This window comes from Marmota monax, unplaced genomic scaffold, assembly GCF_021218885.2.
Source record: "Marmota monax isolate L192 unplaced genomic scaffold, Marmota_monax_Labrador192_F-V1.1 WCK01_AAM20220418_F8-fsc00008, whole genome shotgun sequence".
In the NCBI taxonomy this organism is placed as follows: Eukaryota; Metazoa; Chordata; class Mammalia; order Rodentia; family Sciuridae; genus Marmota; species Marmota monax.
In genome coordinates this window covers 4,483,067-4,501,537 of record NW_026694432.1, presented here as the reverse complement: position 1 = coordinate 4,501,537, position 18,471 = coordinate 4,483,067, and the positions used below count along the sequence as shown (strand labels likewise).

At 37.3% G+C, this 18,471-nt stretch overlaps 1 protein-coding gene across 1 annotated transcript in view; it reads right to left on the bottom strand.

The window, feature by feature from the left end:
* Positions 1 to 17,952, bottom strand: part of Pik3r3 (phosphoinositide-3-kinase regulatory subunit 3) — a 78,453-nt gene extending 60,501 nt beyond the window's left edge. Inside the window, exon 1 of the mRNA XM_046469345.2 lies at positions 17,104 to 17,952. Coding sequence (XP_046325301.1) covers positions 17,104 to 17,209 — 106 coding nt within the window. The 5' untranslated portion in view covers positions 17,210 to 17,952. The remainder of the gene's footprint in view (positions 1 to 17,103) is intronic.
* Between the last annotated feature and the right edge of the window lie 519 nt (positions 17,953 to 18,471).

Below are 18,471 nucleotides of genomic sequence, written 5' to 3'. Positions count from 1 at the left end.
TAAGCACCTCTAGGTTCAATCCCCAGTATGGGGCAGGGGTGGGGGCGGATCTTTCGCAGCCTCTGCAGCATCTCAAAAATACTCCTCCTAGATGTTCTGCCAGCTCCAAACCTCCATTGAGCTGGGCCCCTATATGTGGGAGATTTCTACCAGTCCTGTGTGATGCAACAGCAGCTCCTGGGGAAGCTGGACAGAGGAAGGAGTCTGAATCTCTATTCGAGGGAAGACCTTGAAAATCAGATGTGGCACCAAGACAGGTACAATGGCTGGTCATGTCCAGTGGATATAGGGCTTAACAGTTTAATGGGCCTAGGAATTCCTCAGAGCCTGCTCTTACTTTGACTGGAGAAAATAAATCAGGGACCTAGAAGATGCTGTACATATTTGCAAAAACTTTTAAAGCTTTTGGGAAATAATTTTGTCTGGGTAATAAGATTAGAATACAAATACAACAGAACTTTTCTTTAAGTAGATATTATTGTTAGAATCCCAGACCTGGCTGGAAGGCCTAGACCTCAGGGGTACTGCTGTAGTTTGAATGTGTCCCCCAAAAGACATGCGGCAGAAACTTAATTCATTTATTCTCTGTCTCTGTCACTCTCTTTTTGCTGGGATTCCAAACCAGTCCTCAAGCAGGGTAGGCAAGTGCTCTACACTCCCATCCCAGATACTTAATTCTCAATGCAGCAGTACTGGGTGTGTTTTCCCTCATAAATGGATCAATGTCAATTATAAAAAGGGCTTAAAGCTGGGCGGGGCACATACCTGTAATCCCATCTACTTGGGAGGCTGAGACACAAGAATTGATTGCAAGTTTGAGGCCAGCCTCAGCAACTTAGAAAGACTCTAATAATAATAATAATAATAATAATAATAATAATAATAATAAATTAATTTAAAAGGGGGGGCAGCAGAGGCTGCAAGTTTGAGTACTTGCTCTCTTGTTCTTCTCCCTTCTGCCATGGAATGGCAGAGCAAGACCCTCAGCAGATGCCAGCACATTGACTTTGGACTTCCCATCCTCCAAAACGGTGAGAAATAAACTTATTTTTTAAATTAAAAAAAAAATACACCTCCTAGGCCGGCCTGATGCCAGCTTCAGCAAGATCCTGTCTCAAAAATTAAATAAAAAGGGATAAGGGGCTGGGGATGTGGCTCAAGCGGTAGAGTGCTCGCCTGGCATGCGTGCGGCCCAGGTTCGATCCTCAGCACCACTTACAAACAAAGATGTTGTGTCCACCGAAAACAAACAAACAAACAAAAATTCTCTCTCTCTCTCTCTTTAAAAAAAAAAAAAAAACAAATAAAAAGGGATAAGGATATAGCTCAGTAGTAGAACACCCCTGGGTTCGGTCCCTAGTAACAAAAGGAAAAAAAAATTGACTTTGGGTCTTAATAATTGCTATTCAAACTATAATACCCTTCAATGGCTATCCCTATGAGTCATTCCTTTACTTCCTTTAGATCCCTGCTCAAAATGTCATCTTAAATGTGAGAAGATATTTGCAATGTATGTAAGAGACTGAGGACTTTCTGAGAGAGAGAGAGAGAGACACACAGACGAAGGACTAATATCCAAAATCTATATCTGCTACAAAATCAGTAAGACGGAAAAAACAAAACAAGGACAATCCAAGAGAAAAATGGGAAAGACCATGAAAAGGCATTTCATGATACAGGATAACCAATTGCCAATACATAAAAAGCGCAATCTCATTAGCAATAAGGAAAATGCAAATGAATTTTAAACCACTACACAATACAATTATAAATGCTTAAGATTTATAAAAATTTGATGTCTAACAACACTTAGGGTTATTGTAGATATAGAAAAACTCCCAAATACTGTTGTGGAGGGAAACAGTTTAGCATTCTCTAAAAGGGATGATAAACATATTCTATAAACCACAATTTTGAATCCTAGATATATGTCTTACAGAAACATGCTGATATATAGCAGGGCATATGTATAAAAATGTTCATAACAACATTGTCCACAATAACCAAAAGCTGAAACTACCCAAATATCTACCAGTAGGAAAAAAAAAAAAAGATGTACAATGAAATACTTTATGGTAATAAAATAACAAATTTCAGCTACATGAAAACAATATAGACAATACAGAAGGAAAAACATAAGAGAAAATATATTGTATAATTATATATATATATATATATATATATATATATATATATATAATCAAAGTCAAGAAGAGACAAAAATAATATGTATCATATAGGGATACAACCATAAAGAAAAGGAAGTAATTACCATAAAAAGTCAATAATTACCTCAGATGGAAAATATAACTGGAAAGCGACATGCTTTGGGCTTTTGGAAAGCTGGCTACCTTCAATATCTTTAACTCAGTGGTTATGTGATTTTTCATTTTATATGAAGCCAGTAAACTATGTGTTTGTTTTATATTTTATATGTATTATATTTCAAAATAATAAAGTTAAATTGCCATATCAGAGAGTAAGGCCTTCTCTGACTACTCAAAATAAAATTCATTTTCTGCCCTCCATCCCCCTTACCCAGTACTTGTTTCTGTAGATTACTTACCTCCACCTACCATACTATATATTTATTTCTTAATTTGTGTACTGTCCTATCTTTTCCCACATATGGCAAAGACTATTTCATTCACTGCTACAGTCTATTGAAAAGAATACCTGACAAAAAAAGCACCTTTACAACTTCCTCCATGTTCATATAATCCTTAACAAAGAGGTGAAACACAGTTTTTGTTTTATAAAAATAGAATATTTTATTTGTTTGTTTTTTGGTACTGGGTGTTGAACCCACGGGCACTGTACTACTGAGCTATATCCCTAGCCCTTTTTATTTTGAGACAGGTTCTTGCTAAGTTTCCAAGGCTGACCTTGACCTTGGGATGCTCCTGGCTCAACCTAGGGAGTTACTGAAATTACAGACATGTGTCACCACATCTGGCTAATTCATTAATCTTAAGAGTTAAACTATAATGCCTCAATTTTTTAAAATGTGGGGAAAAGTTAATTTTCTGAGCTGGGAGTTTATCTCACTGGTAGAGTGCTTGCCTAACATGCCTGAGGCCCTGGATTTGATCCTAGCATGGCAAAAAAAAAAGTTAATTTTCTTACAATTTATATCAATTTGGTTTCACAAAGATGAGGGGATTTAGATACATAAAAATTAAAAATGACCTGCAACTAATACCCTGGAAGCATTCAGGTACCATGGTAATCTCTCCTCCACCCATGGAAAATCAGTAATATCTGATTTACTATCACCTGCTCATGGTCCCAAACCCAGAAACAGTAAAAGACACTCTCCTTTCCTCCCCAAGTAAAGCCTAGAAGAAAAAGAAACCACCAAAAGAAGAAAACTTAGACCATTTCACCCTGCCTCATTTTTATTTAGAGGCTTTCTCTTCCAAATCTGCTTTTATCCTTAAATTGCCTCTCTCCATTTATGGTACCACCAGCTCCCAAGTAAGAAACTAAAAGTCATTTTAGATTCCTTCATTTCCCTCAGGATAGTCTCTAAGCCCCATCAATTCTACTTTTAATACAACTCTCCTATTTATTCTCATTGCTACGACCTTATTTTAGGGTTTTATAACATCTTTTGTCTATACTGAAATAACTTCCTGATCAGTTTTTCTTCTTTAATCTTACTTTCCTCCATGTTTTTCATTTTGCAGCAAACATGTTCTGTTCCCTACTTTAAACCAATTAGTGCTATCCAATGCTCTGTGGGATAATATCCAACCCCTAAATACATTTCAGGACCTTTGACAATGTTGAACTCATGAACTCACCTATTTGTCCAGATTTATCTAATGCCACTTCCCATCTCTAGGCATTTACACAGGCTGTTACCTCTCCACTATCCCACCAATTAACCAATTATACCTCCTTTGTGGTATGCGTGTACGTGTGCGTGCGCGTGCATGCGTGTGTATTCTTCTTTTACTATAACACAAACATGCATCCAACCAATATTTACTGACTACTTTCAGAGATAGAAGGTATTAGAGAACCAGCAATTACTTATGGACTCTATCCTTTTCCTGATGAAATTTATAATCCAATGAGACCTAAAGAGGCTAAACTACTAATAATAAATTGTAGTTAAGAATTAAAAAGAAGACTGGGGTTGTAGCTCAGTGGTAGAGTACTCCCCTCACATGTGGAAGGCACTGGGTTTGATCCTCAGCACCACATAAAAATAAAATAAAGGTATTGTGTTCATCTGCAACTAAAAAAAAAAAAATTAACAACAACAACAAAAAGAATTACAAAGAGCCAGGCACGGTGGCGAATACCTGTAATTCCAGCTGCCCAGGAGGCTGAGGTAAGAGTTCAAAGCCAGCCCCAGCAATGGCAAGGCACTACATAACTCAGTGAGACCCTGACTCTAAATAAAAATACAAAATAGGGCTGGGGATGGGGATGTGGCTCAGTGCTTAAGCGCCCCTGGGTTCAATCCTGGTACAAAAAAAAAGAGAAAGAACTACAAAGGAGCCAGGCATGGTGGTGCACACTTGTAATGCAGCTTGGGAGGCTGAGGCAGGAGGATCCCAGGTTCAAAGCCATCCTCAGCAACTTAGCAAGGCTATAAGCAACCTAATGAAACCCTGTCTCAAAATAAAAATTTTAAAAAGACCTGTAATCCCAGCAGCTCAAGAAGCTGAGACAGGAGAATCTCGAGTTCAAAGCTAGCCTCAGCAACGGCAAGGCACTACACAACTCAGTGAGACCCTGTCTCTAAATAAAATACAAAATAGGGCTGAGGATGTGGCTCAGTGGTCGAATACCCCTGAGTTCAATCACTAGTACCAAAAAGAAAAAAAAAAAAAAAGAATTACAAAGGAAATAATAGAGTACAGAGTATAATGAAAATATAACCAGACTTGGTACCTGCCTTTAATACCAGCAACTCAAGAGGCTGAAGCAGGAAGATTACCAGCCTTACCAACTCAACAAGACCCTCAGCAACTTAGCAAGACCCTGTTTCAAAATAAAAAAATAAAAGGGTTGGGAATGTAGTTTAGTGGTAAAGCACCCCTGGATTCAATCCTCAGTATCACAGAAAGAAAGGAGAAAAAAAAATGTATATTATACGATAGCCAGGAGAAAGGGAAAGTTATAAAGAAAAGTACTGTATGTACTTTTTTACATGCAGTTCTTCCTATATTACAGTGTGAGCTCCTTGAAGACAAGGATTGTCATCTTCTTATCAATAGCCAGGATAGTAAAAGTCAGGTACATAGACTATCCTACAAAGATCGCTCCCCTGTTCACCTCTGAGCTAATTACTGTGCCCAAGCAAGTACTCTTTTTGACCAGGCCTGGGTCATGTGCCCACCTTTAAACCAATGGATTACGTCAATTCCATTCAAGCCAAATCAATTACAAGAGGAAGAGGTTTGGTTCTAAAGGAAAATTAGGGAAGCTAAATAGGCAAAAACAAAAAACCAGCATTGCCATTATCTCCCCCAAAAACATATCTTAAGCCCTGCCACACTGTAAAGAATTTAGATAGGACTGACCTTTTCCCCAGCTCCAAAGGTAGACCCTGATTTGATATAGCAGTTTCTCCAAGTATGATTTGTGCCCCAAAAAGTCAGTAACATCTGGGAACTTGTTACAAATACAAATTCCCGGAACTCAACCCCAGATATACTCAATCAGAAACTTTGAGAGTAAGGCCTAGAAATCTGTGTTTCAAAAAAACAAAAAAACCCTAGGTAGTTCTAACGCATGCTCAAATTTAAGAGCCACTTGTCTAGACAGAGAAAGCTACTCAGATTTTAATCAGTGATCCTTTGGAACACAAGGATGATTCAATTAGTCTAGCTTAGTATTTTGGGGTTATATTCATCTTTCTCCCCCAGGAATGAGGAATCATATAATCCCAGGAGCCAACGGCAGCCATCTTTTACTACAGGAAAGCCAGCCTGAGAAAATAGCTGATAAGGAGTAAATCCCAGAGAATTACAGAAAAAATAGGGCCAAAGCCTGACAGCCTTGATGAAACCATACCAGAGGCCCTCACTCTTGTCTTTTCAATTACATATGTCCATACATCCTCTTTGTTTTAACCAGTTTGGGTTGGATTTTTCTATTATTGAAAGTGAAAGTATCCTGATATCTACTAAATCAAGTTACAAATATTCCTAAACACCATACAAAGAAAAAAACTTTTGATATTGTATGTCTCCAGTGTTATATGGGACATATTCATGTATTTTATCTGGCAACTCTAAATTTCCCTGGCTGAGCCTTAGAAATCAGAGAGGCCTAGATCAGTCCCAGTAAGGCAGATATGGTAGTTGCTCTTATATTTCATGATTATTTGGAGAAAGACTAAACCCCAAATTCTGAATTAATGTCCTTCAACAAGCCTAAACCATCTGATTGTCCTTTTAAAAACTAAACAGGAGCTGGGGTTGTGGCTCAGTGATAGAGCACTTGCCTAGCATATGTAAGGCACTGGGTTCAATTCTCAGCACCACATATAGATAAATGAACAAAATAAAGGCCCATCAATGTCTTAAAAAAAATAAATAAATAAACAGAGCTGGGCATGGTGGCGCACACCTGTAATCCCAGTGACTCAGCAGCTGAGGCAGGAGGATTCCAAATCCAAGACAGCCTCAGCAACTTAGTGAGGTCCTAAGCTATTTAGTATAATTCTATCTTAAAATAAAAAAAGAAAAAAGGGCTGGGAATGTGGCTCAGTGGTTAAGTGCTCCTAGGTTCAATCCCTGGTACCAAAGAAAAAACACTGAACAATGTATACTTATTCCATTGTATACCTATATATGTACTCAGGCATTTAAGCATTACAATAATTAGGGAAAAAACACAAATCTATATTAATTGTCAACAACTTTAGCCCATAACATAAAATGAAACATGTATGCCATGGTTTGCTTAATTTCTTCTCACCTTCATAGCTCACCAAACAAAGAAAGAACTTTAGAAAAATTTTCTTTCCTAAGATATTTCTCAGATAGGCCTGGTGACACATACTGTAATCCCAGCTACTCCAAAGGTTGAGGCAGGGATTCCAAGTTCAAGGCCAGGCTCAGCAACTCAGTGGAATCCTATCTCAAAATTAAAAATAAAAAAGGGTAGGGGGTATAGCTCACTGATAAATTATAATCTCCAGTATCAAAAAAAAAAAATACTTTTGAAAGTAAGTTATAATACAAATATAGATCTATACAGAATTGTTTATAAAAGTAACTTGTGAGTAAACCTACCTCAAATAACTATGGCCATATATACTGCTACTTAGCAAACAAATGTCAGAGATCAGAATTTTAACACTTCAAAACAAGAGAAAAATAAGCCTGTCGTAGTGGTGCATGCTCTAATTCCAGGGACTAAGGAAGCTAATGCAAAAAGATCACAAATTCAAGGTCACCCTGGGCAACTTATTAAGACCATCTAAAATAAAAAATAAAAAGGGCTGCCAGACACAGTGGCACACACCTGTAATCCCAGAGGCTGGGGAGGCTGAGGCAGAAAGATGGCAAGTACAAAGCTAGCATCAGAAACTTAGTGAGGCCCTAAGCAACTTGGCAAAACCCTGACTCAAAATTTTAAAAGAGCCAAGGAAGTTGCTCAGTGGTTAAGCACCCCTGTGTTCAATCCCCAGTACCAAAAAAGGGAAGGGGGACACTAAAGATGTAGCTCAGCAGCAGAACCCCTGAGTTCAATCTCTGCCCTCACACCTGCCATTACTACAAACTTCCTCACTCCTTTAGTTCAGATCCTCCCTATCCACCCAATTAAAATAGCAATCTTCCCCTCCACACACACAGTCTCCGCTTTTTCTGCATAGCATTTATTACAATCACTAATATTTTACTTATGGATTTGATTATTCTCTGCTTTCCTCCCTCTCTTGGAAATGAATGCTCCATAAAGACAGTTTTTTTAAATTTTTTTAGTTGTTGATAGACTAAAAAAGTTTTATTTTATTTATTTATATGGGGTGCTGAGAATCAAACCCAGTGCCTCACACATGCCAGGCAAGTGCACTACCACTGAGCCACAGCCCCAGCCCCCATGAAGACAGGTTTTTGCTGTTTTGTTCACTGCTGCTCCTAGAACAATTCCTGGAAGCCAAACATTAAAAATATGAATGTATTAATACACAAAAATATGGGCATTGTTAAGTGCTTTACAATTACAAATTTACTAAATCTTCTTGAATGATTATTATCACACCCATTTTTTTAGATGAGGAAACCACAACACATAAAGAGATAAGTAAATTGCCCAATGACACATCCTAGGAAGTGGCAGAGACACAATCTAAACTCAGGCAGTCTGGCTGGGGATGTAGCTCAGTGATAGAGAGCTTGCCTAACCTGGGTCCTTTACTACAGGTTATTTTAAATTAATATCCTAATTTTTAAGGCTAACATTCAAATCATAAATCATTCCATAGGTTCCAAGTTTACTTAATTTACTAAACTTGAGAATTTGAATTTACTTAATTTATTAAACTTGAGAATTTGAAGTTTGTTGTTTTGCAAAATGCTCTCACTCATTCTTGCTGTACTACTACTGTATTCCAATACCTATGTTCCTCAAATGAGAAAAGTGCCACAAGTTATTTACCTCTTTTACCTTCTAGTAAATAACTAAGAAGAAAGACAAAAAAAAAAAAAGGTCTATCTTATATTTAACTCTTAATAGTATTTGACCCCATGAATTCCAGCTTAGAAAATGAAAATGGGTTTCCCACTGCTACTTTTGAAAAAAGAAAAAAAATAACTTGCTATTATTTTTAGGTTTGGGTTTTTGCAGTATTCTGAATGGAACCCAGGGGTGCTCTACCACTGAGTACATCCTTAGCCCTTTTCATTTTCTTTTTTTATTTTGAGACAGGTCTCACTAAACTGCCCACGGTGGCCTCAAATTTACCAATCTTCCTGCCTTACGCCTCCAGAATCACTGGGATTACAGATGTATGCTACCAAATCCAGCAGTTTATGTACAAACACAAAGACAAGAATCTTGAAAAGAGGTATGATTTAGCCAGCCACAGGGCGCACATGTATAATTCCGGTGGTTCTGGAGGCTGAGGCAGGAGGATCACAAATTGGAGGCCACTTTGGGCAATTAGCAAGACCCTGCTTCAAAAAAAAAATAGAAAGGGCTAGTGATACAACTCAGTGGTAGAGTGCCCCTGGGTCTAATCCCCAGCATGTGTTTTCCAAATGACTTTCCAAGTTAGTCACTGTTCACTATTTACCTAGCATCCATTCCCTCCTTCTTCCCTTTTTAATAGAATCCCTCCCCTATAAACTATATCCCCTCAGGAGAAGTCAACAAACACCATTCCAGATTCAGGCACATAATTAGCCTAAGAGTAATCACAAGTGATTGGTTCAAGAACTAGCATAGGATGTGAAAGAAGTCCGCTAGAGGTTTTTGGAAAGTTTTCTCTCTCCAAAAGCAGAGGCACATAAAGGGACACCTTTCTTCTTTCAGAAGGTGTTGTGTATGGATATAATGTCTTAAATCACTGCAGTCATTTTGCTACCAGCCTAAACATGAAGCCAATCCCAAGGATGACATATATGAGCAATATAAACAAAATATGAATTTTTTACTTAACGGCTGAAATCCACCAGCCCTGAAGCCTATTATTTGAGAAGATAAAATTTCTTCTCAAGCCATTTTGAATTAGGTCTTGCTACTTACAGGTAAAAACATACAATATGAAAAATATCCCAGAAATAATATCAGGGGGAAAAGTTTGTGGTTAATTCTACAAATGCTTATAAGAACCTCAACATAAATTATACCATACTGAGTGACCCTATTATAGAACTGAAAGTCAAAAGTCTAACATACACCTGTAATCCCACTGACAGGAGGCAGAGGCAAGAGGATCTCAATTTCTAGGCCAGGCTTAGAAATTTAGCAAGACCCTCAGCAACTTAGCAAACCCTATCTCAAAAGATAAATAGGACTAAGAATGTAACTCATTGGTAAAGCGCCCCTGGGTTTAATTCCCAGTACCAAAAGAAAATTTAAAATGTCTAATATATATGAACAAATTCCAAAGCAATATATTTCTAGCACAAACAATTCCTTCTAGTAAGGTTTTTTCCAAAATAAGTTCAGATTTCAAAATTTTGATTCATGATTATTAAGTTTAAAAATAAAAAATATAAATATTTAAGATTACATAACCATAAGCTCTGCATTTGTTGCCCCATGCCCTCAGAACATGAGAAAGGATATTCAAGGCTGGATAATAATGGATGGTACTGACTTTGGCTTTGTGGCTCATCAATACCAGGTCACATGATAGTTTTCATATTAACATGACATATGCAAAATGGTACAATCTGGCAGGCTGGACCTAGACCACTGTTTTTATTTTTCTAAAAATATGAAACAACCAGGCCAGGGTTGTAGCTCAGTGGTAGAGCACTTGCCTAGTATGCATGAGGCACTGGGTTCAATCCCTGGCACCACATAAAAATAAATAAATAAACAAATAAAATAAAGGTATTGTGTCCATCTACAAATAAAAATATATATTTAAAAATAATGAGATAACTTTCTTACTTTATATGAACTTACAAATATACACAGGAAGATCTGGGGTTGTAGTTGTAGCTCAGTGGTAGAGCACTTGCCTAGCATGTATGAGGCACTGGGTTCAATCCTCAGCATCACATAAAAATAAATAAGATATCGTGTCCATCTACAAATAAAAATATTTTTTAAATATACACAAGATATAACATACCATATATGAGCAAGCTATTTGGAAACTAATCTTTAACAAGGCTTAATGACTAACTGTACCTTGATATCATATGTGAAGTCCTACACATTCTAAAGTTAATTGGCATAATAACACATTGGGTAACTTAAGTCTCCAGTTGGCCCTGTGCTGTGTAAAACTAACCTAAGAGCTTTGAAAAACTTACTAATTCTTCAAATTTTCAAAAACAACTTTTACCACAAACCACAAAATCTTGCTAATAACAACATTAAGTATTGCATCTTTTCATTACCTCCTATATTTAAATTTAATGGTCACAGGATGATAATAAATAATTAGTCATTAAGCCTTATTAAAAATCAGTTTCCAAATAGTTTGCTCATATATAGTATGTTATACCTTGTGTATATTTTTTAATTTTTATTTTAATTTTTTATTCTAATTTGTTATATAGCAGAATGCATTGCAATTTATATAGAGCACAACTTTTCATATCTCTGGTTGTATACAAAGTATATTCACACCATTCATGTCTTCATACATGTACTTAGGGTAATGATGTCCATCTCATACCACCGTCTTTCCTACCCCCATGCCTCCTCCCTTCCCCTCCCACCAGCCTTGTATATATATATTTTTTTAAACTTTAGTTGTAGATGGACACAATGTCTTTGTTTTATTTATTTATTTTTACAAAAAATCAAATTGGCAGGGTCCACCTGCCTAAGATTTAATAAAATACTCTGGCACTAGATACTTAGAGAAAAGAAGATACAAAAGAAATATGAGGGGCTGGGGTTGTGGCTCAGTGGCAGAGCACTTGCCTAGCATGTGTGAGTTACCAGGTTTGATTCTGGTAATTAATTTTCTAATTATCTAATGAGATGTTGCCACCCTAACAAAATTTATCAGCACCACATATAAACAAATAAAATAAAGGCCCATTGACAACTAAAAATATTTTTTAAATTATACATATATATATATATATATATGTATATATATGGTAGCCAGACCTTAAGAAGCTTATCTCTCCCAGCGGCTCAGGAAGCTGAAGCAGGAAGATCACAAGTTCAAGCCAGCCCTCAGCAACTTAGCAAGGCCCTAAGCAACTCAGTGAGACCCTGCCTCTAAATAAAATATAAAAAAAGGGCTGGGGTTGTGACTCAGTGACTAAGCACCCCTGGGTTCAATCTTTGGTACAAAAAACAAAAAAAAACAGCAGCAGCAGAAGCTTATCTTCTAGGGGAGATAAATTATATTCATAATTAAATACCATAATATAACACATGATTCCATGCCAAAGTAACAGACCAAAAGACCCTACATATAAAGAGGTGCACTACTAAAATTTTTGGAGAAAGTTTTAAGAAGCAAGGGGGACTAGCACAAAATCCTGATTTAAAGATGGGGGTAGGATGAGTATATTCTATATAGGAAGCAACATAAGCAAAAGCCTGGAGATAGGAATAAGCAAGATATATTCAGGATATGAGGCTAGAAGGAATAGGATAGAAGAGAAATGTGAGAATAAAGGATCAGTAATAAAGTTCTAAATGTAAGTTGGTACCATATACTGAAGATCATTTATACCATGTTAAGAATATATCTTCTGCTTCAAAGAAAGGGAAAGGAGTGTGGACATAGTTCAATGGTAGAGCACTTGCCTAGCACGTAGGAGGCCTTGGGTTTGATTCCCCAGCACTGAAAAAAAGGGAAAGCTATTGATTATTTTTTATTTCAGTAGGATAGTAACCCAATGAAAAAAACATTTTAGTAGTATTAGCCCCGCTAAAGAATTCTGAATAAACTAATGGGAAAGAGGAACAATAAATCAGAAATAGCAATCAGTTAAAAGAGTTACTGTTTAAGAGCCTAGGCTTTAAAAATCTGGTAGACAGAACCACTTTGCTATCTGCTAGCTATAAGCCATTAATTAGTTACCAAACTTATCTAAATCTCAGTTTCCTTGTTGGAAAGTGGGATAATAGTACCTATTTTATAAAGTTTTTGTGGGCTGAAAGTAATAGTATATATGAAAACATAACATACTTCTTGGCCTATAATAATTATTCAAAAAATGTTATCAACTATTACCTTCAATAAAAATCATTTCAAGGGGGCTGGGGTTGTAGCTCATTGGGAGAGCACCTGCCTAGCACATGAGAGGCACTGGGTTCAATCCTCAGCACCACATAAGAATAAATAAAATAAAGATATTGTGTCCATTTACAACTAAAAAGAAATTTTCATTAAAAAAATAATTTCAATATGAGGTGATAAGTACAAGTGCAAAAGAAACTAAGAGGAAAAAATGACTTGGAGCAACATTTCCACAGGTTCATGAGATATTATAAGTAGGAAAGACACAAAACTTAAAAAACAAAATGGACAAAGCCCCTCAGTTTTATTTTAACACAGTAAATATAAACAGATATAACCCACTAAAACATAAGTTTATAAGTACTCAATTTTTAGGAGTCATAAAGGGACACTGAGAACAAAAAACAATGAGAACCACTTCTCTAGACTATGTTTTGCCAAACAAATAAAAATTTTAATTTTCTAATTACCTAATGAGATGTTGCCACCCTAACGAAATTTATCTTGATGAGAACCAAAAAGTCTACAATTCTTTTTTTTTTTTTTTTTGAGAGAGAGAGAGAGACAGAGAGTTTTTTAATATTTATTTTTTAGTTCTCAGAGGACACAACATCTTTGTTTGTATATGGTACTGAGGATCGAACCCGGGCCACACGCATGCCAGGCGAGCGCGCTACCGCTTGAGCCACATCCCCAGCCCCAAAAGTCTACAATTCTAAAAAATATATCTGTTACTTTCAAAAAGGAACATTACATTTTCCCTCACATCAGAACAATAACATCTAATCTAAGATGCTGAGCTAAAAGTCCACTATCTATAAGTTTTGTGCATGAGTTACATCAGTCAAGTTAACCTTCCAATAGCTTCTGTACCAAAAGAGGTCTATTCTGTACTCTGAGAGGTCTATCCTGCAATTGCTTTGCTACAGAATAATCTCAATTCCCACATTCACAGAAAGATTAACCAAGATGCTCATTCTTGGCAATTCTCAGGACCACAATCTTAACATTTCTAAAATAAAAAAGTTTTATGTTTCAGTAATTTCAATAGCTGACAGAAAACACAGAAACATTAAGCTCCCATTTGAACTCAATTGTTACATGGTCAGTAACTTATTAGAAACCTTCAAGATGTAAGGTAATGATAGTTATTGAAAGATAGGCTGGAGGGAAACACCTTTGAAAAATATTTTTTGAGGCCACTAGAAGCAATTAACAGAAGAATTTTGCATTTATGGTTCTGTCTAAAACTAAGATGAAAAACATACAAAAAAATTGGCCCTATTAATAATTAAGGGCCCTAAGTAAACAAATGTCTAACTCAAAAGTTATTTAACTAACCCTAGGCTATTGCAATAGCCAAGGAATGAGATGACCAAGGACCTGAAGTAAAAAATACCTAAAGGCTAGAAAAAAAATCCTTGGTTATTTATTAATTCAACATATATTGATTAAATTGTCTACTACCTGCAAGACCCTGAGCAAGTTAAGAAGCTTCCAACCAGATGGGAAGACAATTCCACAGGGACAAGTACAAATAAATAAACATAGTAGCTACTCTCAACAGAATGGAAGAAATTCCATCTGAGAAGTGCTATAAGAGGGAGAAAAAAGGAAGGAAATAAGACTTCTAATAGGGATCAGAGAACATATATCCTGGCAAAGAAGGTATGTGACCTAGGTTCTAAATTCATATATATAATCTCAACAAGTGAACACTGGGAGTGAAAGGCATCCCAGGAAGAGGATAAAAGCATACAATCAAGGAACAGCAAATAAAAAATAGCTCTACATAAGTTATGATGAACTCTAGAAGAATGGACTAGAAAATTAGAAGTAAAAATAGAGGGACTCTGATGACAGAGTAAGCTATTTGGCACATTTTTGTTTTAAGTAGGCAAAAGGAAGCCACTGGAAGGTTTTTAAACCCACTAGAAGATTTATCATTGGAAGGTAAATCATCAGATAATATTTTTAACATTACTGTAGACTAGAGAGAATAAAATCCAGAAAACATTTAGTGTGTTATCATGCCAGTCCATGCAGGGAATAATATGAGTTCCATATAGAGTAGGAGCTAAGAAAAAGACAGATACAAAACATGCTGCAACCACTTCACTGATGATTTACTTATAGTTTTAATGTTTCAAAGCTTAATTAATCATACAAGGTTAATATGCACATTATTTTTGTTAAAAAAAAATTCATTTCACTGGCAATGTCTCAATATACTCAAGTATGGTTCCTTTTTAAAAAGTGAATAGTAATAACTAACCATATTCTATATTAAGGATGCAAAATGAATAATAAAAAGCAGCACGTACATATTTTCAGCATTCTGAATAGGATCTCAGTATGCACAATTTCATTCAAGAATGAAAATTTTAAACACAAAAGTTTATTTCCATGGAAAATAAAGTTTGGATCAGAATTTTCTATAATCTTATAAGACCACATCTTTACACAGTTACAAGAGTCAACTTTTCTTAAAAAAATTATTTTTGGAAAATTCAATTCAACTTGGCCATTATTTTTCTAGTAGGCCAATATTTTTCAACCATTAATGCCTTCATTTTCTCTCCTCCTCCCTACTAACCTCCCCGCCCAACATATTCCCTTTGTATGTCTCCAAGGCAAGACAGTATGTGATACAGTACAATTCTAAGGCAGAATATATAATTCTTATAATAACAGAAATCTAAAATTATTAACCTTACTTTTTACAAGAAAGGTTTCAGTAATGCACTAAAATTCTTAGCAAACGAATGACAAATGTATCTAATAGAAGTGAAGCTTTACCATTAGGGGGAAACAAAGGGGAAAACACACACAATAGATGGGTGGCAAATCTTACAAACTTTACAAAACACCAAAAAGCAGCATCTGGATTGCAGTCACAATTATAAAAGCAAATAAAGAAGGTTAGAAAACAATAGAAAAGAAAAAAATTTCTGAGTGATGAATAAGAGTGAAAAAGGTTTATTCAATATTAGTATTAGTTTTTAATACAGTATCATTTAACATCATTACTAATTGAAAAAAAAAGGATAATTTACTGTTCAAAAGAACACAGAAATAATTTCCACATACCTCCTATAAGGCATTCACACTTCATTACACTTGCATGGGCTTAAATCCTTTCAAAGATCTCCAAAAATACATAATCTTATAATAAACCAGGCTCCCAATGACACACCATTTATCCTGTAGGCTTAGTTACAACATTTTAAAAAGATACAATGAATTCATCCTCAACAAAAACAGGGAATCATAAAGGCAGTCTACTTATTCAAAATCATTACATAAAGCACTGTCTGTAATTGCAAACAAGGTTTCAAAATCTGACAGCTAATAATCATAAAGTCAGAATTCAAAGGGAAAAAAAAAAAACTTTGTTTCATTTTTCCCTCCTTTTTCTTCCCTACCAGATACACAGAATGTCTGAAAAGGCCTTGGATAAAGCTCTAAAATAAAGACCCTGTATGGTATACGTTACAATGTGTATAGGAACCTATCACATATGTACAAATCATATATTCACAAGAAAGAGAAAGGTTATAATTTTTACCCTAAAAGTTGAAGTTATATTAAACTCTATCCCATAAATTAAGTCAACATAAATTAAAGAATAATAAAAAGATTGCATGTAGATCTGTCTGAGTTACTATATTCTCAGACTAAGGCCATGACTGAACAAGAACGCCCAATCCCTGAAAATCACTAACCGGCATTTGGCTTCTATGAGAGGAAAAAGGGAGTCTTAAAATGAATATCACGTAGGCACCTCAGTTTCTTAAGTTAACCAAGGTAAAACACAATGAACCAAATCAGACTAATGTATGAGATGATAAGCTTTAAGAAATTCTCCCAAAGGGAAAAACTGACTTCAAGAGTGGAATACAAAACATCATTTGTAGGTAAGAGTTTTTATTGAAAGGAAAAAAAAAAAAAGTGGAGGGTCGACAAAAACCTGAACGACCCTCAGTGGCAAAAATAGAAAGTAGTCTTTCCTCCCATCCCCACTCTATCCCCCACCCCCACCTTCGCAGGACAATAGGATCAGGGTCCTAACCTCAAACTTTAAATGTGTAAACCAGAAGCAGTTTTATAGCAACTCTAACTGCAAATCTGCCCTTCATCCCGAACCTAGCGCACCCCAGAATACTTCTGCCCTGAAAATATTACCAAGGTCTTGTTAAACACAAATCAGACCCATCCCAAGATGCTTCCCCCTCCTCAAGTACCTGGAGGATCCATTTCAATATAAAATATCAGTTCTGTCGAATAGGGCATCATCACCTCCCTCCAGTCTGCGTCATCGCGGTCCATACTCCACACCGTATTGTACATCGCGCTGTCAGGGGTAGGTCGTCAGGAAACGTATAGAAAGCATATATACTTTTTGGTCTGATATTTAAAAATCTAAAAATACATATCTGCAAAAGTTCCGCAAGGAAATGTACTTCGGGGTTTCCAATGGCTGGTAAAAGTCCAGCCAACTACCAGGACGAGGACAGGGTCCTCCTCGTCTCTCCCACAGCACCCAGAAAAATGCCCCCCTGAACTTTCAAGCTATGGGCTTTTCTCCTCAAAAGTGCTACAGAGAGGTTTGTGCGGAAGAGGGTAGAGGTGTTAAAAAAGCGGCTTCCCAAAAATCCTTTCTACACAATCGCTCTCCAAAGAGAAAAGCTCCCGCTGCCTCCAAATCTTTCCTCGGAAGACACTTTTGTGTCCTCTGAAGGAAGAATTAAAAGGGGGCAAAAAAACGAGTTACGAGAAAGCTGGGGAATGACAAAGAAAGGCATAAAAAAAAAAAAAAAAAGAAAAGAAAAATTTTAAAAAGAGACTGGGAATTGCCTTCAAGTTTCGGGGTCCCAGTGGTCTCCAGAGAGCGATTCCCTCTAGGGCCAGGATTCGGGTTCCGTTCCCGTGGGGCTCGGAACCGAAGCTGCAGCAGCTTTGGAACGAGGACCGGTCAGAGAGTCCAGAGAGCACGGCTCGGCTGGGCGCTCCAGCCGGGGTGTGAGCAAACCCGCCAGTGCCGGCTACCCTGACGCTCGGCCCTGATTCCAGCCACTAGAGTTTCATTTTAACGGCGCGGAGGGGACATCCTCCCCCGCCCCCACACCCCCTGCCGAGGCGCCACCCAATCTCGCGGAATAGGGGGAACAGCCAGTATCACCACTGCCCCTTCCAGTCTGTCACGCCTCGGCGTACAAGAACTGTCAAGTGCCTTAGAAAGTGTTGAAGCAGCGGTCCTCCACCTCGGCTTTCAACTCTCCCTGCCGCTCTCTAGGGCTTGGCTCCTCAACCAGCATCCTCTCTCCACCACAGCCTCAATCAAAATGGTACAGTCCGGGCGCTGGCCGCTCGCCAGGAGTCAGTGCCGGGAGCATGCCAGCCCAGCCGGGAGGGTGAGGGAAGGGGGAGGGAAGGGAACAAGGTAAAATGGGCGGTGATTGGCTGATCCCGGTTGCCGGAGCCTGGAGCCTGCGTCTTTTGTCTGCCTTGCTTCGGCAGAGGAGCGGGAGACGACTGCGCGCCCCAAGCGGGCCAATCAGAAGACAGCCGGCGCCGGCCGGTGTCGCAGCGATTGGTCAGACTCCAGTTAC